The sequence below is a fragment of the Pocillopora damicornis genome, chromosome 7 (genome assembly GCF_964200805.1).
Source record: "Pocillopora damicornis chromosome 7, jaPocDami1.2, whole genome shotgun sequence".
In the NCBI taxonomy this organism is placed as follows: Eukaryota; Metazoa; Cnidaria; class Anthozoa; order Scleractinia; family Pocilloporidae; genus Pocillopora; species Pocillopora damicornis.
In genome coordinates this window covers 15,914,193-15,939,815 of record NC_142676.1, presented here as the reverse complement: position 1 = coordinate 15,939,815, position 25,623 = coordinate 15,914,193, and the positions used below count along the sequence as shown (strand labels likewise).

The 25,623-nt window shown below is 39.6% G+C and overlaps 1 protein-coding gene across 1 annotated transcript; it reads right to left on the bottom strand.

The window, feature by feature from the left end:
• Positions 1-236: 236 nt before the first annotated feature.
• On the bottom strand, positions 237-23,677 carry LOC113682450 (WD repeat-containing protein 64). Its single transcript, XM_027199622.2, has 35 exons — positions 23,375-23,677; positions 23,061-23,182; positions 20,848-20,956; positions 19,718-19,824; positions 19,126-19,155; positions 18,783-18,836; positions 18,610-18,666; positions 17,823-17,931; positions 17,314-17,422; positions 16,810-16,852; positions 16,557-16,654; positions 15,601-15,680; positions 15,126-15,179; positions 14,439-14,524; positions 14,147-14,188; positions 13,773-13,857; positions 13,229-13,317; positions 12,522-12,581; positions 12,271-12,394; positions 11,345-11,514; positions 10,348-10,432; positions 9,589-9,665; positions 8,870-8,991; positions 8,258-8,386; positions 7,436-7,802; positions 6,975-7,080; positions 6,185-6,318; positions 4,089-4,201; positions 3,314-3,431; positions 2,702-2,796; positions 1,996-2,083; positions 1,659-1,739; positions 946-1,026; positions 786-836; positions 237-470 (listed from the first exon to the last, which is right to left on the bottom strand). Exons 1-35 carry the CDS (start codon positions 23,526-23,528, stop codon positions 420-422), a joined length of 3,480 nt encoding a protein of 1,159 aa, XP_027055423.2. The 5' UTR covers positions 23,529-23,677; the 3' UTR covers positions 237-419.
• Between the last annotated feature and the right edge of the window lie 1,946 nt (positions 23,678-25,623).

Sequence of the window (25,623 nt, the reverse complement as noted above, 5' to 3'; positions counted from 1 at the left end):
GGCAGTGATTTTGATCAGCTTTTGTTTGGAGCTGGTAGTGAAAGCAAATGTGAGTAGTGGTAGTACTTCTTGGTAGCATCAGAAATAAGAAGAAAAATGTTTGCGTAAAAGTAGCCTGATTACAAGTTGTAATTTATCTTTTTAATTTTTTACGACGTCTTGTTTTAATTGCATGACGTGTGTGTGTTTTTGTGAATTTATTGAGGAAGTTTAAAGTCCCCTTAAAAAAATGAAAGTGAAGGAAACATAAAGTTCCCTTAGAGGTCCTTTGTGTTTCGTTACGTAATTCACTGAACCAGTCAGTAGATGATGAAGCTGTGTCGTGGTCTATGGTATTTCGAGGACGTCTGTTGTCCCTTAACAGCTGAAAGAAGGCAAAGTATCCCATTCGACGGAGCTTTGTTAACCTCTGGTTAGAACTATCTCTTGTGACCTTGGACAATATGTGGAAATCTGGACACTACTGGTTCCTGATGACGAAAAACAGAGTTCATTCGCGACGAGATATATATGTAGGGACACACGACGAGACCAGCAGCGTAGCGTTCCCCTTAAATTCTGGCATTTCAAAGAAAATTTTAAAATTGCAGTTACTGAGGTTTCTTCCCCCTCCCTCCCCCCGACCCCAAAAAGAAGACCTGGGAACCCATTTTGATCGATTAAAACATTAATTCTCTGTCTCGTTCTCTTTTTTTTCCTTTATGTATGTATTTGGTCATATTTTCGTGCTGTGAGAAGGAGACACTCCAGTGAGATCGATTTACGCAACAGATCGCGTGGCTTACCCGAGTTGAAGACGATGATCTGTAAGCAAACGTTGACTTATTGCCATGTCCCTGTTGATCAAAGGAACGAAATAACTTCTCGTTCATATTCAAACAAAACAAAAAGGTCCAAGTTGAATAGTTTTAAAAGACACAGAACAAGAAAGTCAAGATGAAGAACCTTTTGATTTTGTGTCTGATTTGTGAGCCATGATGATTGCATGTTGATGGCTGGTGTCTTCAGTCTTTCCGGTGTTTCAATCTACAAAGTAATCATTTTTTCGAATTAGAAACGCCTTGACAACTGAGCAAAATTGATTCAGTTAAAACTTTCCCTCACTGTCCTCAGGAAAACAGACGGACAACTATGCAGTAGTCTGTCAGAAAAACAAAAAGACGCTTACTATCGGTCAGGCAGCCGTGAGACACTAAAAGTGAGCAAGAGATTATAAACTTTATAGTCTTTATATTCTCTTGAAGTGAGTGAACACCAAACGAGGGGATAGGTGTGAGCAGCTGATTAACTGTTGACGAATAACTCACACACAAACTAACGAAGTGACAAAGCGGATGCCTGAACGACAAACCAACTAAATACTCCGCTGACTTACAAAATTAAATAACTTTGGTAGAAAAATGGCCTCAGTTAATAGCTGATATCAAAACCAACCTGGTGACACACGTACATGTAGACGGAGTCCGCTGATAACTTTCGTTCAAGCTCCCAGTATTTTTATCTCGGTTTTCCTCGGTCTCCTCTCTCTTCATAAACCATCACTCCAATTCGACATCAAATCAGAGGACAGAGAACCACTCCGTGGATTTGCCTCTACTAAATTCTATTCATTTCCTAACTTTCTACAACAAGCTATAGTACATCATCACATAGCTCACCTTGTAAACCGGAAGAGCCCTGTACACTGCCCCAGTATCCGGTGATCCTGACCTCGTACTCTCCAGATGAGAGTTGTAATGCTAAAACAAAGCAAGTAAGAAATTTTCTTGAGAATAAGATGAGACCTAAGTCACAATAAAAATCACTAGTAGGAAGATAAGACGTTACACTACCGAGGATACTGGACAGAAATAAGCTCTTCAAGTTCTCTTACGTTAAGTTTATAGTCATGTACAACTTTTAAACGAGCTGACAAGAAAAGTATGCAAATTGATGATGGGTATTGTAGAGGGGTTATGTGAAAACAACGTGGACAGTCTAAAATGTTACTTCTACCTTTGGTTTTGATAGAGAGTCGAAGAATTTCTTGTTTTCACCGGTTGGTTTAGTCTCCTTCTGAGCTGAATGACGGAACGGTAACCATCTGTAAAAGGAAAGAGGGAGGTGAAAGATTCACAATGTTACTCTTCGCTTACCTAGACATTAGTTGCGGTTACTGCAAATCCCCATGATGACCACTTAAGTTTAGCCTAAACTGACTTGCACATTCGCCTGAAATCATAACATGGTCGCCTTCACAATATGAATTTTGGTGGCTGGAATTTTTAAAAGACTTCCACAGCGGTGTAGTGACTGCTCTCACTCACTCACTTATCTCCCATTCCCCCGGAGGGGAAACGACTTCTAAACAGGATATTGTTCTGTGGACGGAGTGAGCGTTTCTCTCAATACGGAAGTTGTGTTTTATCAGCTCATTTGATAATGTAAATTAAAGCTGACGATAATTTAAATTAAGGCTAACGTTTCGAGCTTTAGCCCTAAGTCAGAGCAAAAGACTCTGTCGCTCTGACCAAGGGCTAACGCTCGAAACTCTTTACGGTGACCATTTTATATTATCACCTCAGTAAATAAACCAAATTATCTTGTAGTTTCCCAAGATCATCGTTTTGACCGTGCACAGAATCACGGCGCTTGGCATGGCTAGCTCAGCTGTTTTCGCTCTTAGGTTCAACGTTATTAAAACAGTGAAATGATGTGGTACCTTGTGTCATCGAACATCAACGGGCAGTCCACGGTACTATCTGTTGCCTTGGTAACGGTCTTGGTGGCTACGTTTTTTAGTGTTTTTATCGGACCCTGTGATGAAATGACATGATACATCAGGAACTCGTTTTCCATCTTTGAAGAAAAAGTCTAATGGTCTTATTAGACAAGGAATACTATGCAAGCTTATTGTTTGTAGTTAGCTGGTGCTTCATGCTTGGAATCATGCATGAAAGTTGGAGGTCAGATCAGTTTGTTTCGCCACGTCCTCGTTGCCGTCGTCGACATGTTTTGCTTAATATCCTTATTAACTCTATAGAAGCAAATAATTGTAGCTTTCATTGACATATCGACTCTGCACCATACAGCAGAGCATCAATGCTTTAAACTCAGGCAGAGTTTGAATTTTATAATAATTCGAAAGATAGCAGAAATTAAACTCACTTCGTAACAATGACTCAATCACTCACCTAAAGGAGTAACTTTGTCTTCAAAAGGAAAATACTTTAAATTAAATTTCATTGTCCATGTTTACAAATAGCAGGATGAAAATATCAGGGTTGTTTTTATTTTTAATGGTGGTGCACTATGTGAGCTACACGAGACTTACCTCTGAGATGTCATACGGTCTGACAGGAGTGGAGGGAACAGATTTAACAGACGGCATATGCCACAGACGAGGCTGGCTAAAAAACCCGATGAAGTGACCGGTATCACGGTACCACACCCTTGGAACAGAAATAAGGAGAACATAATTCAGTCGTACATAATCATCACCCATTACACAAAACAGAAAAAGTGAGTGCTCAGGTTTTTCCAAGTTGGATAAAGCTATCTCCTATCATAATAGTGTTATGTGGATAGTGTTCTTCTAAAACTGGATTTCAAAGCAAGCGTTGTCTCGACTCTGGATGAATGGTTCGCATAATTACCTCATGATCGAAAAGGGATGTGGCAAAGGCCGAGAGAACTCTTGCCGTGGGCGTGTTTTGAAGAGCTACGTTTTTAGCCGTTAAAGCTGCATGGTTTCTCCAATTTAGAGAACATTTCAAACAGCGTTCATTCCGATGACCCAAAACGCCGTTCTACTACGTGTGGAAGGAAAGGCCAGCCCAGGAGAAAAAAGATATTTTTAAAAGGCAAATTATGCCGAAGAGTTTTCGCCTTGAATCTCAGAAAGTCCGAGGAAACTCGCACTTAATTATTAGCTTGTGGTAAGTAACCACGCATCGTCTGAGAATAAGGCCAAACTTACCTAACGGAGACCTTAGAGATACCATAACACACTACTAGTAGTAAATGTTTATATGAAAGTCAGAATTCTTTGTTAAGTTATTGATCCATTAAGGACTGTTTCTTTGGCTGGCTCAAGTGATTCAAGTTACCTGACAGAACAATCCGTTGATGCAGACACGATTACGTCAGCGCTTTGCACGTGCTCTAGTCCAACAACACGAGTGAGGTGCCCTCGCCAACAAACAACTTGCTTGATCACATTCTGTAATAAACACATAAAGACGTTACCACTTATGCAAGGGTGAGTTATCGAACTTGGCGCGAGGTGATGCCACAGATTGTCACTTTAAAAAGCCAATTGTTTGCCATTATAACGGCTACAATTTACATCCCGTAAATACACCAATGAACCTCTTCACTTAATTGTAAATGAGAGAAATTATCCACTCAAGAATTAACAACTCCACAGCTGACGTTGTGCCTGGGATACGCAAGAGCTTTTTCATTACAAGAAATTATCCCCTTCCTTCGTTGACACGCACAATCAGCGGTTTTACAAATACTTCTTGTATCCTTGATTAACCTATTAACTTAACATAAAATGGGAACAATGTCAAATGATAACGAAATCTAGAAACTTTCCGCCTTTATCCTACCCCCAAGATAAATGAACAGAAGACAATGGAACGATTTTAGGGAAAGAATCAAACCTTATAGGCGGGGTTTAAAAGCATAAATTAATTGTCTCACAGATTAAAATGAGGTGAGCGTGTGAGTGAGTGAATTTTAGGTCCATACCTTAACTTCTCCGTATATGGCTTCTCTGTATACGGCTCTGTTCTGTTATAAAGCACGCAGGAGGCGGCTAGAGCACGAAAGAAGTGTAGGGAGAAACACGAGACGTAGTCGAGCGTTTCTCCCAACTTCTTGAGTGCTCTAGCCGCTTCCTAAGTGCTTTATAACATAACAGAGCACAGTCAAGGCTTCTCTATTTGTTTTATAATTAAGAATCCATTAAATTCCCCGAGCATTATATTTAATTTTCAAAACAAACTTTATTTCCAAAGCGAACAACAGTGTCGTCAGCATGCTCTATACTCTCATAAAGCACGCTACAATAAGCCAATCAGAATCCCTGTTAGAATGGTTCAAATAATCTGATTGGCTGTACAAGACTAAAGCTGTCAAAAGTGTCAAACCATCAAAGTTAAAAAACCATCAAAGTTCACCTTCTGAAATAGTTTACAAACTAAAATAGTTCGGTAGGTCGAATTTATCACTATTGCCTGAAGTTTTTAAGTCTCTAATACAGAATCTTGAAGTGAAATGTTCAGTGAACTTCAGCCGAATTATGGCTCATAAAAACACGCGAGTTTTTTCACAAGACAAGGTAGAAAACAAACTGTTCAGGGCGAGTGTTTTTTGAATGAACGACAGCCGAATTCACCGGAACATGAAGATCGCTCGGGATGACCGCGCCGCAAAACTCGGCTGCAGTGACAGATGTGACTTTCCACTCAACGCATCGGAAAGGATATCAGAGCAAGCTCTTATTTTTTCACTCGAAGGGCGGCCGATTTAGTTTCTGAGGCTTGCTGTGATGACCGGAGAACGTCATGATGAGCGAGCCGCGATGGACTTCAGCATGATCATATTCGCTCAGACACCGTCATGATTACAATGAATTTTAACAGTTATGCCAGTTTGGTTATATTTTTCATCCTTTCTGTTTTGTTCTGTTTTGTTTTTGAACACTGAACTTTATATACTATATGAGTGTTAGCTGTGTTTGATTTTTATTTCCGTACGTAAGCTTGAAATCTAACTGAGCGTGAATCAATCTTTAAAACCTGGAATGTCTATTTTGTTTTTCCTTTGAGGATTTTCGTATCTGCTGACGTTTTAATAACATAAATTACGGCGCCTGGTATGTTTACAAACCTTTATTTGGTTCTTCTGTTGCTACTTGCCGGCTCGCTTGTTCCGAAATTTCACTTTCAATTATCGGAAAAAAGCTAAAAGGAAGTCCCGGAAAAGGTCGAACATAGTACAGTTTGGCAGATGGCGTGACAGCTTTAGCTCAGCTCTATGCTCTATACTCTCATAGAACACGCTCTTTCAAGCAATGACAGCGCGCGTTATATCCGAACTTTATTATAAAACAGAATGGTCGATAGTCTAATGAAAAGGGGGGACAAATTGCACAAATAAAAATTTGCAGAGACAATGTTCTTTGGCAGTTTACCTTGGGCTCTTTCTTTGTGTCGTCCTTGTTACTTTCCTGGTCATCTTCACGTTGCTGTTGTTGATCACCGTCACTTCCCTCGGATGAAGGATCCAAAAGAAAATTGCCGACATCCCACACGGTGATGTAACCCCCTTCAGGACAAAATCATGCATCAGCGTGTTATGCAACTTAGTACAGTGAATAAAAGGGGTAAGTTTCCAGAGAAACTGAGGTGCCATGTCGGTGGGAGAGTATAACAGGGTAATTTAGCATTATCAACTGAGTTGATAATGTAAATTGACATCCGCAGAGTTTCAAAGCTGATGTTTCGAACGTTAGCCCTTCATCAGAGCGTAAGGGCTCTGACGAGGGGCTAACGCTTTGAAACTCTTTACGGTGGCCAATTTACGTTATCAACTCAGTTGATAATACTAAACAACTCAGTACAGTGATTGCCAGGTAAAACTCGGTGGAAATGATGAGAATACAGGGACAGCACCACCCTTTATTCTTTGGAGGACGAAATTTTATTTTGTTATAATATAAAGTACGTTTGATGAATAGATTTCAAAATTTTCTGGACGCCCCCGCTGCTCGTTTTCAGACCCCCCATTCCTTTGAAGTCAGGTTCTACTGCCTATAAAAGTCGGAAGAAAAGTCAGCTATGGGGGGAAAAAAACATCAAAAGCATTTGACTTTTCGTATGCTTCCACATACCCTTTGAGAACATTAGAGATTATGAGGCAAAAGCTTGTAAGTGTGTTTATCACCCAAGGCCAAATCGCACTAATGAGTTGTCAGTACTTACTCGCATCTCCACTGATAACAAAGTTGCAGTCCGGATCTGTGCACATGGAAGTCACTGCCGATGCCTGTCTCCTAGTAATTGCGCGTATCTCTGATAGAAGAGTACCCTAAAGCAAACAAGCGCATCCTGATCGGTATTCCTCATAACAAAGACTAAAACCTAACTCCTCCAGGCGCAAGTCATTCATTATCAGTCACGATAGCTGATAAGAGAATGGATTTGTCGTCCGATTAACCATATTCAAGAATGAAAATTAATGAATATCCTCTTCGCACTAAGGGCTACTGCCAACCAGAAAATGCGAACTTATAACCTTGCTCTGAGTCAAAGTCGCGATGAAGAGAAATCGTGAGAAGGATGTTTATGGATTTGATGGTGAAAAGACTTCATGGCTTCATTTCTAATCTCGAGAACGTTTTCAAACATTCAACTACGGGCCACTTCCCATATTCGAAACTTACCGATAAATTCCAGAATCGCAAAAAGCCATCATGATGAGCAGACACTAAAGACGGTTCGCTGACTTGTAAAAATGCACCATGAACAGCTTGCTCAGTAACTTCATCTTCCTTTTCTTCCTGTTCATCCTCATTTTCAGTTTTAGATTCCTGCTCCAACTTCTGCTCCTGATTCCTTTCCTCTCCACTTCCTTCCTCTTCACGTCCTCTATCTACTTGTTCTTTATCTGTTTCAGCAGTTATTTCTTCTTCACCCTTTTCAAGATTCCTATCTTGCTCGCCATTTTGAGGGTCACTCGCGCCGCGGTCTCCCGTATCAGCGTTATCTTCATCTCGTTCATTAGGTGATTTTGGCATGTTAGTATTTTTACTAAGAACAGAAGAAACGATTTCGGATAAGGCACTTAAAATTACAGAATGCTATCGAACGTTGAACAAGTTCAAGTCTACTGATAAAAGTAACATAAACGTATTACAAAGACATATCTCACGTTTCCCAGATTCACCTCTTCTAAATAAGCAAATAAATGAACCTCACGGGTGGAATGCAATTTAAGCAGAAAAGAAGCTGAAAGCAATTTGCGCTTTGACAGAATTCGAACTTATGCCTGACAGATACCAGTGGGGCGATGCTATCGACTGAGCTACGAAGCCACGAGTTCGGAGCGAGGTAAAGTTTAGAGGGTTCATCTTACCCTTCAAGGAATCTGCTCACAACTTGTTTATGAAATAATTTAAGATAATATGTCCACAAAAGAAGGTGACATAGGTACAGCAACACAGAAGTCCGTATGAAAGATAGTATGAGAAGATGATAAAATATACCCGTTGCCGTAAATGATGGGTTTCCTAACTCGATGGATAAGATAAAGCACTTTGTACACCAGCTGTTCATCTCGGTGATTCCGTCTGTAATTACTGCTGTTTTCACTCCTGGCTTTTGGTGGTTGACACCTACGCAAAGCAAATAACAACGAAAAAAACTCATTAAGGGTTGATGAAGTAAAATCAGCTGATAACAGTTTCTACCGAGTGGCCAATCCAGCCGAAGTTTACCTTGGTTTCCATGAAATGAAAAGACTAGAAGTATTACTATATTTTTTCTCATTTCTTGCATTTCTCCTCGCTCCTTGAGAAAAACTACGCAACTCGCAAAATATCCGCGCGTATCATAAGTTTACCATGGAATAAGGTGTATGGATTGAGAAGATAGACATGGTTTGCACCTGTCGGAAATAATAGGCTAAACATTATCAAGCTGCGCAAAGTGTGTTGTGGCTTTTCTAAACAAACACGGAAATCTCTCGGGTCATGGTTTTTACTCAACTGATTTGGTGTGTAGGAACTTCCCTTTCAAGATCGATTTGGTTTTACAAATTTGACACAGGGTCTGGCGTGTTCCACATTAGCCGATTTTTCTAACAGCGCTAGACTGACCTTAAGACGACCTTCTCAGTCTCTAGATTCCACATGATGACTGCTCCACTCGATGTACCAGCAAAAAGTAAAGGAGATACATGTTCCAAACAAGTTACTTCACAAAACGAGAGGACATGCTCCTGCAATGATGACAGCACATCACTTTGAGCTAAACTTGTTGCACCAAGTGACTTAATCTAAGTCAGTTTTGCGCTTGTATGGGTAACTGATGAATTTAAAGGAAGTGGGAACAATGACTGCAAAATAATCGAGACCCTCCCCTCCCCCCCCCATCCCCCCGCACCAAAAGGGAAACATTCAAACCGCAACAAAGATGTAACATGGTGATAAAGTTCGTTCACAAGACAGAATCAAGTTTAGACAGAGTCTGTCAAAGACAATCACCATTAAGTCATTTTAGATTCAAGGTATCTGGTCTGTTGAAAATAATGTAAAGAATAATGTTACAGTTACCCCTTTATAAGATTAGAATGCTTTGATGGAAAAGAAATGAATGCCTTCTGAGATTTCCATCTTAGCAAAATACGCTGTACAGGACTGCTATTTTCAGATCCATCTAGAACCAGCAGAGTAGCGGTTGTGAGGGAAATCAGTCTTTTGGTTTCAACCTCTCTGCCCACGTTCTCATGACAAAATTTCAGTATTTCTTCAGTTCTCTTATTGTAACCAACATTTGAAGCCTGATTCGAGTAGATGAGATAGCCCTGACACCATACCTCATTACTTGATTGGACCTCCTGAGATTCTCCAATGGTAGGCAGAGGTGCCCTTGAAATGAACGGTGCCTGTCCCTCTGAAATATAGGGGAAAGATTTTGAGTGCGATATTTTAATCAAGAATGGAATCTACTTGTCTTCAGTCAGAGACGCGATGAGGGGTGGACTATGAATCAAGATATACGGTTTGGGGCCCGTGTTGTGTTCTGGGAAAGATACCTCACTCTCGCTGAGTCCCTTTCCACCAAAGGTATATAAAGTCTTTTGTACCGGCGGATTGTTTGAGAAACCTGATAAAAAATGGTGGGGGAAAAGCTAGAATAGACTGGCATTCCATTCATGCGAGTTAGCGATACTCGAAGTAGCTTCGTACTATCGAAATGATTGTAAATAGGTAGCCTGGATATCATAAAGCTGGTGCTTTTCTTTTCAGGCTACCCGGCCACTATAGAATTTTAGTGGTAATGAGATAAATGAAAACAATGGAATCGAATCGAATCGAAATAAACTACTTGGCTCGAACTCAAGACTCCGCCCGCTTTTTGCTAGTGTCTTATTTATATAAGGCGACGAGAAGAATTTTCCTTACTGACTGAAGTGATCGTACAGAATGCGCTTAACACTATTATCATATTTCACCCCTTCAGCAAAGTATACAAGATTCAAAAAACAATGTCTTCTGCACAAAAACTGATCCCTGAATTTTGTCGATGTTCACTGGTACAGAGTAGGTGGCTCCCACAACGTAAAGAGTGTTACCTTGGGCAGAGTTTGAGGGCACTGGTGGAATAAAGAGATCTGGCAAAACCTTGAGTTCGATTAAGGTTGCGACTTCTGCTGAGTCCTGTGGGGATAAGGAATGAACCTTAATAAAGGCAAATTCAACACCAGTAACAGCGCAACAACAGGTTTAGCCCTTTACCTCCCAGGAAATAATAAAATATAATGTAACTTGTCCTTAGAATATACTATAGCATCTGGCCAACTACTGATAAAAGCACAAAGCCTCTGTTTCAAAACGAAGTTACTATTTTACAGGTGCATGCTTAGCCGCCATAGGGCGAACAACAAATCAGATCTTGAAAATCAGTTATACTATCTCCTAACCAACGAGCAGGCCCTCATCATTAACGCTACAGGACGTGCATTTCTCTACCCGCGGGAATAGTTGAGATCAATCGGGAAGAGGCTTGCCGGGGGTCTGGCACTATTTATCAGTACCAGACCCCTTTCAGACCCCTCGCCGGATAGCGTTGCACAAGGCCTCGTACTTTACCGGGAACGAAGAAAAGCTCGTCCTTAAGTGATAATAGTAAAGACTTGTCGCAAGCTACAAGTTTTCCCCACATGACACTTTCTGTTTCTTAACAAATGTGACAATCATATGCTCAGGCTGAAACGATAGTAGTGAAGACTTGTCGCAAGCTACAAGTTTTCACCTCATGACACTTTCTGTTTCTTAGCAAATGTGACATGAAAAATAATCATAATCCAACGACCACACAATTAGAATCAAGAAAGAGTTTTCACATGTTTTATATATGAGTTCAGATACATAAACACAGTCATATTTAACGGTGTTGGTTTGTTCAAATACGCACTAAAAGATCTCCTCAAGGCAGTTTCAGAGGGTAAGTTGCTCTCTGATTAAACAGGTTAGTTGTATCACCACTATCGAAAACACGGAGAATAAAGAGTATTTACAACAGTTATGTCATTAAAATTTAACGCCAGAGTTCTTAAATCTTTTTTTTACCTCCATGATTCTTAATTTCTTTCCCCACGAAGACACCAACAAGCATCTTTTGTTGTACATCGTGTGATACGTCAGGTCTGTTATGGTGTCTTCATAGCGTTTTTTAGCGTGTTCATCCGGATACTTCTTATAAAGCTGTCCGCTGCCAAAATCCCACACGTTTATAGAACCTGGTGAGAGAGAAGAAACCAGTTGGGGTCTTCCGAAAAAGAATTGAGTCCAGAAACTACAAAACTTACACGTCTGTCGAAACTCAACCACCAATTGCTCTATTTTAGGACACTAGGTAGTCTGTTGCAGGCGTTCAGCTGGTGAAACGGTGCGAAATCCGTGCGAAATAATTAACGGCGCGATAGAAGCGGTTAAATGAAAAAGGAGTGAGGTTTGGGGTCGGGTCGTGTAAAAAATGTTCATTGCGCGACCAGACCCAGACCTCCCTCGTTTTTCACTCCTCGCGGCTACAATTGCGCCGTTTATTATCACGCTTCGTCTAACTCACTGTACGTCTGAAATAGAATGGTATTGTACTACAAGCGATGAACGAGTAGAAGGTGCTTAGCCTCTCTGCGTCAGCAAACTTTGCGATACAATAAGACAAAGTAACTTGAAGGTTCTCTTCGGATTCTCAAACTCAGAAATCGTCTCATAATAACTTAAGCGAGGGTAGATAAGGAATCAGACCTGTAACTTGTTCTTCTCAACTTTGCAAAGATTTAAAGTGTCTTCCTTCTCGTGATTGTTCTCACAGTAGTAGGCGTAAATGTAGAACGTGTAAATATACGATGTCATAAACGCTACAAAGATTTGTGTGCACAGATAAGTTAGTTTTGGGTGGTCATGTTCGTCCCGTAAGGAAGAGAGTTAGCAGATTGATGCCTGTTATTTCAAAGGCACACGTATCCTTAATATACGACAATCATACTAACCATTATAAGCTCCAGTAGCAAGCCTGTAACCTGAGCTGTCTACTGTCATGGCTGTGATCTCCGTAGACGGGCCATGGGCATCAGCTACCTGATAAACAAACTTGCCTGTCTCCATTTCCCAAACCTGCACAAAGGAGGGAAAGACAATAAAGCAAAACATTTTCCTGACGTATTTTATCTCATTCCTTTCTTTAACGGCCACCACAACAACACTTTGCTAATATTCTAGAAAGGGAACAAAATGTTGATACCTTAAGTATCCCTTCAACGCAGCCGCTAATGACCTGGTTCATCTGAGGATTGTACAAAAGCTGAACACACGAAAAAAAAAAAACAAACAAAATTATGTGCTGTTTGACAAACTTATAGCATGATTAGCTTAACACAATATCAGGAGAATTAACAGATTTAATATTGCATTTTATAATTTATTTCTAGAGAACTTTTGCCACTCGCTTAACCGATAACACGTGGATCGAAAACCAATTGAGCCCTGTAAAACTACCATTTCCCGCGCTTTAGGTCCCGGTTGCTTGAAGGTTGGATAAATCTCTGTCCGGTAGATAGCGCACTACGTTTTGTTACCAGTTAACCGCTTGATAGTATTTTATCTGATGGACAGCATTATCCGCCCTTCGAAGAACTGGCCCGGGCAGTTTACTTTGTTTTCATCTTAAGTTTGCATTGCGTCCGTCAGATATTTTCTTGTGTTTGATTTTCCGAACTAATCACCGTGGTTTTGGTCTCACGACTCTCTATTGAAATGCGCCCTATCCTAACAGCACATGTTTAGCAGTACATACTAGCGTTGATCTGCTAAGAAGCAGGTAAATCTCGCTCTGAGGTAGCTATGACCATCTCACAAGCACAATTAGAACAAGTGACATTCTCCCGGTCAGCCTAAAACCCTTAGCACCTCTCATGGCAGGTGTAAAATAGGCAATCACAAATTACAAACCTGGCATATTGGTCTGTCATGAGTGTGGGGAACTTGAAGTGAATCCTGAATGGCTCGAGTCAGTGGCCAGGTGTCAATTACACTACAACCTACCGGGGGATTATTTATTCAAAAACAAAAATAAGGAAGAAGACAGAAATCAGGAGACGGTGAAGCTGAGCGGTTTGAGGGGCTTAGAATTTAGAATCTGGAGTTCTAAATGCAAATCCTTTAGTTTGCCATCGCTGGGTGGCTGATGACTGACCAATTAACTGATTGACTGATTAGCCGACTGACTGACTGACTGACTGACTACCAAAGTGATTGACTGGCTGACTGGCTGACTGGCTGACTGGCTAACTGGCTGACTGGCTGACTGGCTGACTGGCTGACTGGCTGACTGGCTGACTGGCTGATTGGCTAACTGGCTAGCTGACTGCCTGACTAGCTCACTGACTGACTGACTGGCTGGCTGACTGGCTGACTGGCTGGCTGGCTGACAAAATGACTCACTGACTAACTGAGTGAACGGCTACCTGACTAGCCGACTCTGAGTGTCATTTACCTGTAATAAGTCTGTCATGCTTGGCATCAAAAAGCATACAGGAGATGCGCTTCTCTCCCGGCCTAACTTCATTGTCTGTAAATACCTAATACGAAGAAATACACAGAGAAACATGTATTTCCGTCTTGATACGAGCGCAGGACAAATTATATATTGTGAGTTCCCATGAGGAGTCGAACATTAAACCTTCGCGCCCAGAGGCACCATGGATGAGTTAGGACCTTAATAGGTTCAAATGCGACACAGGTCCTGCATTCAGCATGGATCAGCAATGTTGAAACCGTCACGTAAGTAAATAGAATAAAAACGTTGGCTAATTTTGAGATTGGTGATGACGAAAGGAAAGATGCTTTTGTCTTAAGGCCCTGACTTACTTGCAAACATGACAGTGTCTGGATATCCCATACCCTGAATACCTGAGCAAAAAGGAGAATTAAAGTGAGTCGTAGGATTGCCGAAAGTTAATCCAGTTTCTAAAAGAGAAGAGACATCCTACAGAGATGTTGTGTCGTTACTAATGAGATACAAACGAGCTTGTGAAGCGTTTTACGCCATTTCTCGCCTTGTTGAGAAATTGTGACTAATTAATACACTTGAGCTATTCAGTATACCATAAGGGGGCACTCAGTTTTAAGACATGATAGAAGATATCCAGGATTTTGTTACCCTTGCTGTCGATAAACTGATGAGTTGTTGATCCTTTTCATTCACAGCAATGTCAACAATTGTGAAAAGGTGGCCAAGTAATTTTCCTGAAGAACAAAAATGCCTTCTGTTAGCTTTTTGCTATCACCATAACAAGCTGTCTAGGAATATTAATTATTGCATATTTTCTTGTTACTCCGATGGGTTTGAGCTAATCCGATCGACAAGGAACTCGGGGTGGGGGGGGGGGGGGGCTTATAAGAGAGGAAAGCTTATTAGAAAGGGGGAGCGGGCTCAATAGAGAGGTGACTTGATAGAGAGGGGGCTTAGTAGAGATCGGGACGCATTAGAAAGAGGGGCTTCTTAGAGAGGGGGCTATCAGAGAAGGGGCATAAAAGAAAGGAGGCCTAACAGAGAGGGGGCTTAACTCAAGGGGGAGCTTACTGGAGGGTGAGATTTTTTAGAGAGGGGGCTTCATAGAGTCTTAATTTAGAGAGAGGGGCTCATTAGAGAGTGGGGCTTACTTGAAAGTGGGGCTTATGAGAAAAGAGGCCATGGGAAGAGACAAGGACAAGAGTAGAGAAACTCTCAGTGAGAGTCTTACCAGAGAGAGGGAACTTGTCAACATGGAGGGTCTCATTAAGGCATTTAGGGTATCTACATGATCATGAAATAAGTCAGTTTTTTCAAGTGGTATTTCAGCTTTACCTGTTGGTCTTGTGAATATGAGTGGATGCCAAACTCTTATGACTTTGTCTGCACCTAAAATGGTAATCAATAAAAAAAATGAATGCTATTTGTAAAATTCAATTCTAAGAATTAATAGTAACCAATTCATGGCTGAAAATGGCAGCTGCTGAACTTCTCCACTTATTCTGTGGAACATTTGGGGAAAGGGAAAGGCATTTCAACAACTGAAGCAATAATAGGTTCTAACATGCTTAGCCCTTTAACTGCCATGAAGGATCAAGACAGAATTTCTCCCTACAATATAATACAATAAGAAGCAGACATGTGATGAGAATAAAGAAGAATATCAATTAGGGGATCACTAGTTGATCCAATACCAAATCCTCCTCAGTAACATCATGCAAATTATATGGAAGTCAGCAAGTATAATTACTGATGCAATCTAATGGTCAAAGGGTTAGGGGTAAAATAGATAAGTGAACAGTATACTTACCAGCTGTGATAATAACATTGGCTTTTGTACAATAATCAAAGCAGTTGACCCCCTTTGGGACAGCAAGCTCTCTGACAGGACTGGAAATTAGTAAAACAAGCCAGCCATTAGATGTGACACTAGCTCTTGAGGTAGTTAAGGAATACTTGTGTTCTGATGTCTTTAAGCTAAAGCACATTGTTGATTTTCAGTGAGCAAAAGTTAATTGAATGTTTTCTCTAAAAGACTCTTAGAACACCAAATTTTCTTAAATATCTGATATGTGACCTCTCATGCAAAAACGTTCCTTATGGTATCCGTTCGAATGGTCGAACACACGGTATGTGAACGGATGACAAACGGATAGAGAAACCATTTAAAACATCATCACAAGCTACTGAGTGTTTAATTCAGGAATGACAGCTCCTTTTTAATATGCTCTGAGTTTAGTGGATTAGGGTTGATGTTATAGGAAATTTAATTTTTTTTGTCATGAGCAAAATATAAATTCTGAGTTGGAGGAGTTCAATCCCAGACCTTTGACACTACCATCAAGTAACAGAAAAATCAGTAGATTCAGTGGGTGCAGATTCTCCCCCCTATCCCCCTCTTCCTGTAAGATCTGTGGGTTTTTTAGTAGTTGTGTGACACAAAAATTCTTGCCACCACTGGATCACACAATACATCAAAATATGAAGTATTCAATATCAACTTAACTCCCAATACTTCTCAACTTATTTAGTCTGTAGCTTGGAAAAGGCTTTTTTTTTTTATTTATTTTTTTTTCAGTTGAATTAGGTTTACATCCTCCTATCATAAATTCCAGGATTCCCCCTAAAGCCTATGGTGAACTGAAGCCATTCCTAAGTTCATTTAAAATTTTGTCAATGGTGTTGAAAAAAGTCTGTTTGAAAAGTGGTGTGTAAGAAATTCTTCCATGAACTTACAACCATTACTAGTATTTATTTTAAGCTGACCTGTGGTCCAAGATTTTTTCAAGGTTCCCCAATATAAATGAACAATTGTTGCTTGGTGAACAGGATCCAAACATTTCCAGTTGAGGAAAATACTTAATCTATCAGAAAATGAAAGAAAGTCAACACAATGTACATGCTTGTCTTACCATGATTACTATTTCATGCAGTTTCCCTTTCTTTACTTGTTCAAAAATACCATAACTGATTTTAACTAAAGAATTATCAAACACTACCAAAATTACTCATAACAAACCTTGATCACCCAGTCATCATGGAATCTTCTTCTCTGCAGTGCACTGATAATAGCAAAATATTGAATTACTTAATCTCATCTCTTTTTGGTTGGTCTTTGATGGTTGTAAGATAGTTACGAATCGTTTAGAATTACATGTGTCAGCAAGTGCCATAATTGGGTGAAATACAATGGTGTCAGTCTGTAAAACTGGTTACTCCAGCCCTGTTCCTTTAAGAATGGGCTTATGCTTAGGTAACCATGACAATCTCTTAAGCCCTCCTCATCAATTCCTATTAAACATCCATAGAGGCTGCTCTCTCAGAGATTCAGCCATTCCAACAGTTTCTATATATTTCAAGGTAAGACTCATGTTTGTTTAATTTAATAAAGTGTAAAATTATTATTTGAATAAGATACAATGTCATGCAACATAGTCATTAGTAGACAGAAAAGCCATAAGGATAGAAGAGAAAGTACATGAAGCCACATGTTGTGCTATGTTCATGTTTATGATATCCTTACTAGGTGAGTTTGTTGGGTTCAATCGTGACAATCTGAGAATCTGTTTTTCCTGCTGTTGAGTTCTTCATATGAAGGTCTTTTGAAGACACTGTCATCATATTTACATATCCTAGGATTTAAATAAAAAGAAATGTGTAGACGTTTTTGTTTTTGAGTAATTTTTAAGTCCATACAGAGATAGGGAATGACTTTAAATAACCATTAACCCTTGACTCCTAACTGTGACTAGCATATAATTTCTCCTAACAATATAACCCCTGAATTACACATTGAGGTCATGAGAATATAGGAAATGATCTCTAACTGTAGAAGCTCTTGATTGTTTAACAAATTCTCCTTGTCAGCTCCTTAGGAAATATATACTAGAAATCAGTATGGAAAATATGCATATGGATATAAGGGTGTAAAGGGTCAACATGATCAAGTTCAAGCTCAAGACTACACAAAGATATCACTTCCACTATGTTTTCAAAAATAGTTGACAAGATCAGAAAAATGGTCTGCCTTACCTTGATCATCTCCAAACAGTATTGTGTCCTCATTCATGGATTCAGTCTTCCATGGAATGTAGATCATGCACTGAGGGGAGTTCTCCAGCGGCTTGATTTGGTAAATTGTCTAAAGGAAAAACACAGCTCTAGGGAAAAATTATAAGACATGCTAATGGAGTGGAAGTGGGAAGACACAGATATAATGAGTGAACATACAAGTATTGCAGCATGGCATGGATCTGACTTAAAAGTACATGTTGTACTGTACATAACTTTGCTAAAAATTATGAACTCAAGAAGCAGAACAGCATAAACATTAGGGTGATAAAATGAGACATGGTTGTATAGCTGGCAACATAGCCCATCAAGCCCCGCCTGTTTGAAGGTCGGATAAGATTCTATCCAGTGGAAGGTGCAGTAGTTTTGCTGTGGGGCTCATCCACTGGGTAGCAATTTATCCTTTGGATAGTGTTATCTGCCCTTTGAACAACTAAGCCCAAATGGAGAAGTAATCAAGGACCCCAACAAAACTAACTTGCTGTCCAAGGTTTGAGACTATAAGAAAGAGGACTTGAAAGAGGCTACTCTTTGAGACATTTGTTACAGCCACCATAACACTGTAATAAAGGGCTGATATGACTTTCAAAGTCTACGGGGTGCCAAATGGTTCATTAGCAAACCAACTAGACTACTGGCTAAGATGGCATTTCAACCTTGTTCTTACCATAAACTTTTACATCAATCCATCTTCATATCAGATTTACATGTACATAACTAGAAGTAAAATATGCTTGTTCAAACCTACCAACTGTTTTCTTTTTGCTCTGTAGTCCCATAAAGATAATGCTCTCTCAGATGTAACCTGGAAGTGGATTTCCATTTTAAGATCATTTAAAAGAATATTTGGTAAACAAAGGCATTAATGCATGAAACTGTCTGAAATCAAATCTGTTAGCTAGAGGGTGGTGTACAACTTACCGCTATTCTTCTGAGACTGGGCAAAAATCCACAGCCTGTCACCCATGAAGACTCCTAATGGAGGAAACAAGCCACATTTTATGTCACAAAAATAAGCAGTTCAAAAGCAATTCACCTCAAACATATCAGACAAACAAACTGAAGCAGATCAGAAAACTGAATTAAGAATGATGGAACATCTCAGAAAATCAACCACAATTTTCTCATTTGTTGGAATTACAAAACCATCCATATCATACAAATAGTTAGAGTTTGCATAAGCTAATAGTCTCACTATTCATGCATCTGTGACATCCCTTGAAAAGAACAAGTTAGGCACTTCTAGGCGATGGTTTTAACTTACATTCAAGTCAACACAGGACTGAAGCCGGAACTGAAAAAATAAAGGGATAAAAACAAGGAATGTGAAAAAAGCTTTAATTTGGACACACCTACTCTTCAGGTGACAATAAAGGTTCATAATTTAAATGCCTTTTCTGTGTACTGTGACCTCATGAGACCCTTAGAAACTTTTTTCACTGCTGCCTTTAGGATTTTGCTCTTAAAAGTGATCAACATGTAACTTTTCCCCATGATATCCATACATTATCCAGCAAACAGGTAATGAAAATACTCAGACTTATCAGGTAGAAATTGCTGTCTTGGCAATTAACACAAAATTCTCATAACTAACTAATACAAAATTTTCATAATTTCCATGAAATTTTTATATATTCAGTGGTTGTATTGGGGAACAGATCAAAGTCAACCAATCAGAAAGCAAGCCTTTCAAAGTAGGGGTTGAAAGAGAGTAAAAGGCCTGAGGATACACCAAAGGCGTGAGTAAAATTTGGCATTACTGACACATTAAAAACTGGTTTCCTTTTGGAAACAGAATAACACTGGATTGGGAAAAATCATAAGAAAATTAATAGACTGCGTGTGTTAATGAATACCTTACTGCTCCATTGACAAATAATGCCTTTCTGAGAGGCAATGATGTAAAAGTCATATTTTGGAACCTGAACAATGCACTGCACAACATCGCGTCTTTTCTTATCCCCTATGGAAACAAAGCAAATGGTGAACACTTTCCAACCTAACATCAGTATGCATATTCTCCATATTGTTCCCCATATATTCCATAAGGTGCTGATGAGGAGAATTTGTTTGATAATCCAGAGCTTCTCCAGTTGGTGACCATGCATATTATGGGAAATCTATGGAACTGTGCCAAATACGTAGCAATCCCATAGTTAAATACAATAGAATCAAAACTGAATGAAGACAGTGGCATATATGGTTTTGATATGGAATCAATAGCCCATACTAAAGCCATATGCTACCCATATATGGGCCATAGTTTATGCCATACCATTTCCATACTTGGACCATATATGGCCCATATCACCAGGTTTGGTAAGGGCATTTCCTTTATTCTCATGACCTTAATGTGTGATTTGGGGCTGATATTGTAAAGAAAAATTAGATGCTAGTCACTCTCAGGTGTTAAAGGGTTAAACAAGACAGGGATTAGATATCTCATGTCTTGTAACAGTATTAGCAGATAGACCTGCACACAATTTATGTGAATTGAATAAGTTTCATTTAGTATAATATTTATGACAACAGCAAGAGGTAAGAAAAAGAGCTCGCAGTTGATTTTCCTCCCTTTTCCTCTAATTCTTCATAAATTCTGATGAAAGTTGAAAAATGTTTGGCATTTATGCTAATTAAATAAATTTTACCTGATATAGAGTACAAAAGCCAAGGAACAAATGATAAAAGTCCATTCGCAGGAGTTTCATTAAAAGCTGTTTACTGGCAGTCTATCTGCTCTTATTGCCCTCTGTTTAACTTGTGAGCAAGCTCTCGTGTTTTGTGTTTCACCTTACAGCCCCTTCTAGCCACAGTTGGCCATTACCATCTCAGAAACTTGTCATAGAATACATGTAGGTTGTTGAAACCCTAGCATGCATCAATTTCTGTTGAATTATGCTCTTTTGAAGCACTTTATCATCAAACTGCTTTCAAGAAACATTTGGTCCTTACAGAAGAGATTATGTGTGATTGTGCATGTTCATACCTCCTGCCTCTCCTACAGATCGTCTCTTGCTGGTGGTTATGACTGATGAAGTGTCTTCATTTAATAACAAGTCAGGTACTTCATCCGTTGCACCACCAATGCCAAACAGCTACATAGAAAAAATTTGCAATGTAGAACATTAGTAAAAGAAATGGTAGAAAGGGATGCTGGAAAGGAAAGTAAAAGATCTCTACATTAAAATTTATAGGATTTACTTTATTTCCTTGAGGAATAAGTGCCCATGCTCTGAATAAGCACCCACCCCCCAGGCCATACTTTTTAAGAGAGGCGAGCGTGGCCTAGTGGTTAGGGCGCTGCACTTGTAAGCCGGAGGTCCCGGGTTCAAGTCCTCCTCCCTGCCACTATGTTGATTTGTCTTCGGTGGCCCCGAATTCAACTCCTGCACGCTTTGTAAATAGCCAACTGGTCTGCCTCCTACCAGTTGGGGTTTTTAACGAGTTTCTGTTCATTTACGATATTTGTTTCCTCATTTACAGTGTCCCCAATTAGCACAGCAGTGCTAAACTGACGCTGACACTTAAATAAAGTTATTATTATTATTATTTATAAACAAACACCTCTCTCAAATAACCACTCACCCCTCTCCTCCCTCACTCTCTGAAATAGTTCACCCCCTCCTCCCTCGCTTTTTTAAATAGTACCAATACAGAGAAGACATGTTTCTATCAATGCCACTTAATTTATAACTTTTTAAGCTTCAACTACAGCAAAACAGTACTGGTTATTAGTATCTTTATCAGTGCCCCTCCTTTCAGCCAAAATTTTACATGAGCACCTGGGTACCTATTCAAGGAAATATGGTAATCCTATTTCATCAACATTTTCACTCCCAAGATCTCATTAGTAATTCTCCTCACTGTCTGTGATACAATTCTTATGAGGCAAGTTTAAAGAATTTGCAATTGGATCAAATGAAAATTCCTTTTCTTTATTCTCATCGCTTGTCAGCTTGACATTTTAATGATGTTGTAAGGAGAAATTATGTCTTGGTCAAGCATGGGAGTAAAAGGGTTAATGGGTCCAAACCAATAAAAGATAGCAATAAAGAAAGCAATCAGCAGTAGCTTATTGCTTGTCACCCATTAATCTCCTCAATCTAGAGTGGGATTAAACAGCGTTAATTTGTAGAAACATATCTATGGACTACCCCAGCCCCTGGGTAACATGGGCACTGGCCCTGTTCCACTGAAAAGGGCCTTTCAAAACAAGAAGTTGGTTTGAATTGCTTACCAGGGGTTTCAATAACTCTTTCTTAAACCAGCTGCCATAAGGTCAAACCCAACACAAGAGCCTGCTCACAGCCTGAACAGACTGCAGTGACAGGTCTTACAGGCAACGGGAGACTACCAATAACTGGCTTTTATCAAAACCCCTAAATTACCCAACAAAAATGACTATAGAGAGGCAGACATAATTCCATGCCTGTCTCTGGTGCTCTGGTATATATTTTGAGTATGCTAATGTCAAAGCAGTATTTCCCATTTCCTTTCAACCAAGAGGGGAAAGTTTGAGTGAAGACTGCCAGGAGACATGCTGGGACATTGGGTAAAAGGTGGCAAAAAATTGATTTTGGCTCTCTATAACCCAATGCCCTTACATGACTCCAACTTGGCAAAAAGAAATATAAAAGAAAAACAGGCTACTTTTTAAAATAAGATTGCACCTATTCATCATAGTGAACATACTTGTAAGAGTGACCATGAAAATCACTGCTTTATTATAGACTGTAGTCACTACCAATGTGGATTGCATTGGAAGTGCTGAAATCGTGAAACAAATGATTATACTTCATGCATAAAGAGGGCTGTGTTAATTAATGTGAACACATCTAGCCAACCATTTGATCATAATTATGAGGTAAGTCTACGGTTGGCAAGCTGTTTACACCTCTCAAAACCTCTCGCCTATCAAGTTTGAGGTCAGCTGGGCATCAGTTGTCTGTCCAATCATATAGTGTGTAGGATTTTATTTATTAAATACTATGATCTAAATAGTGCCATTTGATTTCCCATCTAAAAGTTTTCTCCTCTGCCATTCCCTTTCAAAACAAAATAATTCAGGTGTACAGAGTATCTCAGGCAATAAAACATGGCTTCACTAAAGAGTCATTTCCTTGTTCTTAAGCCATGTTTAGCCAGATAATCGATATGGTTTGTATTAACTTATATTACCAGGTTGTTTATTCAACTCACCTCACTCCAATCAACTTGAGCATCGGGATTCAAAGCTACCTTTCTGAACAAGGCCTTCAAGTCTTGAGTACTCACGTCGTTGCCAAAAAGATTACGAATTGCTTCGCAAAATGGTTCGTAGCCTAGAAAACCACAACACGTCAACCACAAATTAATTACTGCACGTATGTAAGCTTTTAAAATCCGTGTCAAATTTCGAAGTTTCAAAAACCTTCGAAATTTGACATGGATTTGACCTTTCTGCATTCCGATTTCGCTAAAAAACAGTGCAATTAAAAAAAAAGAGCTTCTGCAATAAATCGTTTAGTACGAACCGTTCGTCAAACGAGCTTGTAGGATCTGTTGTCGTTCTTCTGGATTTAATTCTTCGTCGACATATGTAAATTCTTCGATAAATTGCTCGAATAACGCCAGCTTCATTCGGAAGCTTCCAACAGTGTATGGTCGCGAGCTCTGGCTCGAAAGCATTTCCACGGTGGCGATATCTTCAGCTGAGTTGTCTCATTCTTTCACTCCAGGATAGAAGAAAAACAACATCAGATTCCAGTTCTTTTGCTATCACATTTTAACACCCAGGCACAAACCTAAGTTCAAAAGACTTATTACCACAGCAACACGGCAAATTTCAAACAACCAATTAAAATTGTTCTTTAGTTGGGAACACAGACAACAGCCAATCATAGTACTCTTAAAAAAAAACCGTAAATTCCGGCGGGAAAATGAATGACAGTGAACAAATGCGCGAAAGTGTGAATGAATTACTTGTCTGACAAAGTGTAAATCCCTTTTGAAATGTTTTGTCTGTTTAGGGTGTTTATCTGTACAATCGATTTTGGAAAACCCTCTATTCTGTTTGAAGATGTCAGATTTCATCGTGTCATTGAAAAATGCTCAAAGTACAAATGACCAAATCGAAGTATTCGTTTGATTATCATGGATTTAAAGAACACTGTTAAAGAATTCTACTTCCAAGGTTCATTAATAATCGGCTTTCCCCATTTAGAGTCGACTGACGATAAGAGAACTCAGTCTAAAGTGATCTAAATTCTTTGCGCGTCAAATGTTGGTCGAATAATATTCTTAGGAGCTAGTAGACCTTTTGTTCAAGAGTTTTCTATACGCCAGTTCTGAATTATGGCGAGTGACGAATCCTTATAGATCCTAATTTCATTAGTGTTGTTTTTCAATTATTCCTAGTGCGGCCTTGTTTCATTTTTAATTACACAGTAGTTACACGGACTAGAGTCAATAGTCGGTACTTGTGCATGTGAGGGATGCCTTGATATGGACTGTTGCGTCCTGTTTCTGGTGACAGTGACACGAGGGTCCCAATGGGGTTAACCGTTAGCCGTAAAACGGCCAAAATATTTAGCCGTTAGACGGAAAAATTGGCAAATTTTAACCGTTAGTCGTAAAAAAAGTTAACGGTAAAAAATATCTCTAGTGGAAACAATGGAAAGGCGTTAACCGTTAGCCGGAAATTGGCCAAAATTTTAACCGATAGCCGTAAAAGCCATCACCCCATTGAGACCCTCTGACACCCATCAAGAGCAGGGAAGAGGGGACAGGTATCTGCCATGTAAAGGTAAGCTGGTCACGCAACCCACGGAATTCCTTGATGTTATTTGACGAAGCCAAGCAACAATGGCTCATTGGAAAAAGGCTATGCCTGAAAGTGATTGTCTGATATTTCTTAGAGTCAACCCAAATAGAATAACAACCATCGAACACAAAAAGACACACTAAATGGCTTATTAAACCGGACCTTTTCCCGATTTCCGCAGCAAGAAGCGACTGGGAGTAATTCGTCAGGGTTCCCTAACAGTCCACCGATTTGTATGTTATTCGCCAGCCGGACGATACATATCGAGAAAAACTGTGCCCTCTGTCCTGAGTGACGGAGTGAGCATACGGACCGACCTAGGCTGGTAAACAACAGCATTATCTTTTTCTAAAAGTTAAAGAAATGCTTTCCAAAAGAATTCGAATGATTTAGGGCTGTTAGAACGGTAAGATCCTGCCTAACCTGAACACTTCTTGGGCGAGTGAATGGTACAGAGGTAATGCAAATTAGAGAGAGGCGTCACCGAAATATTTCTGTTTGTGAAATGATAAAGGTGGTTTAAAAGGCTTCAAGACAAACTTTGAAACATTTTTTTTAACAAGTATCTGTCACAATCTGACACCTGACAATTACAGACTTCGTAAGAAAAAATGCACATGCACACTTTTGAAAAGAAATCGACGGCACTGGTGAACGAGCTCAAGTTCAATGACTGTCACGACGATTTTTTTTTCAAAAACATTAAAAAAAAAGAGTATGATTCACTTCCACTGATGATTAATGAGAGAAGAATACCTCTGCTCATTCAGTAAACAGGAAGGAAAAGCAATTGTAAGTAACATGACGTTCAAATGCTTGTTTTCATGTTGTGGGAGTTTGCTCTTCTGTTTTCGGCAATGTCGTGTGTAAATCTGGTCTTTCTTACACCGAAAAACTAAAGTTAAGGGAGACACTTTAACTAGAGCCAAGGGGAATGTAATGCGGTTTTTTAGTTGAATT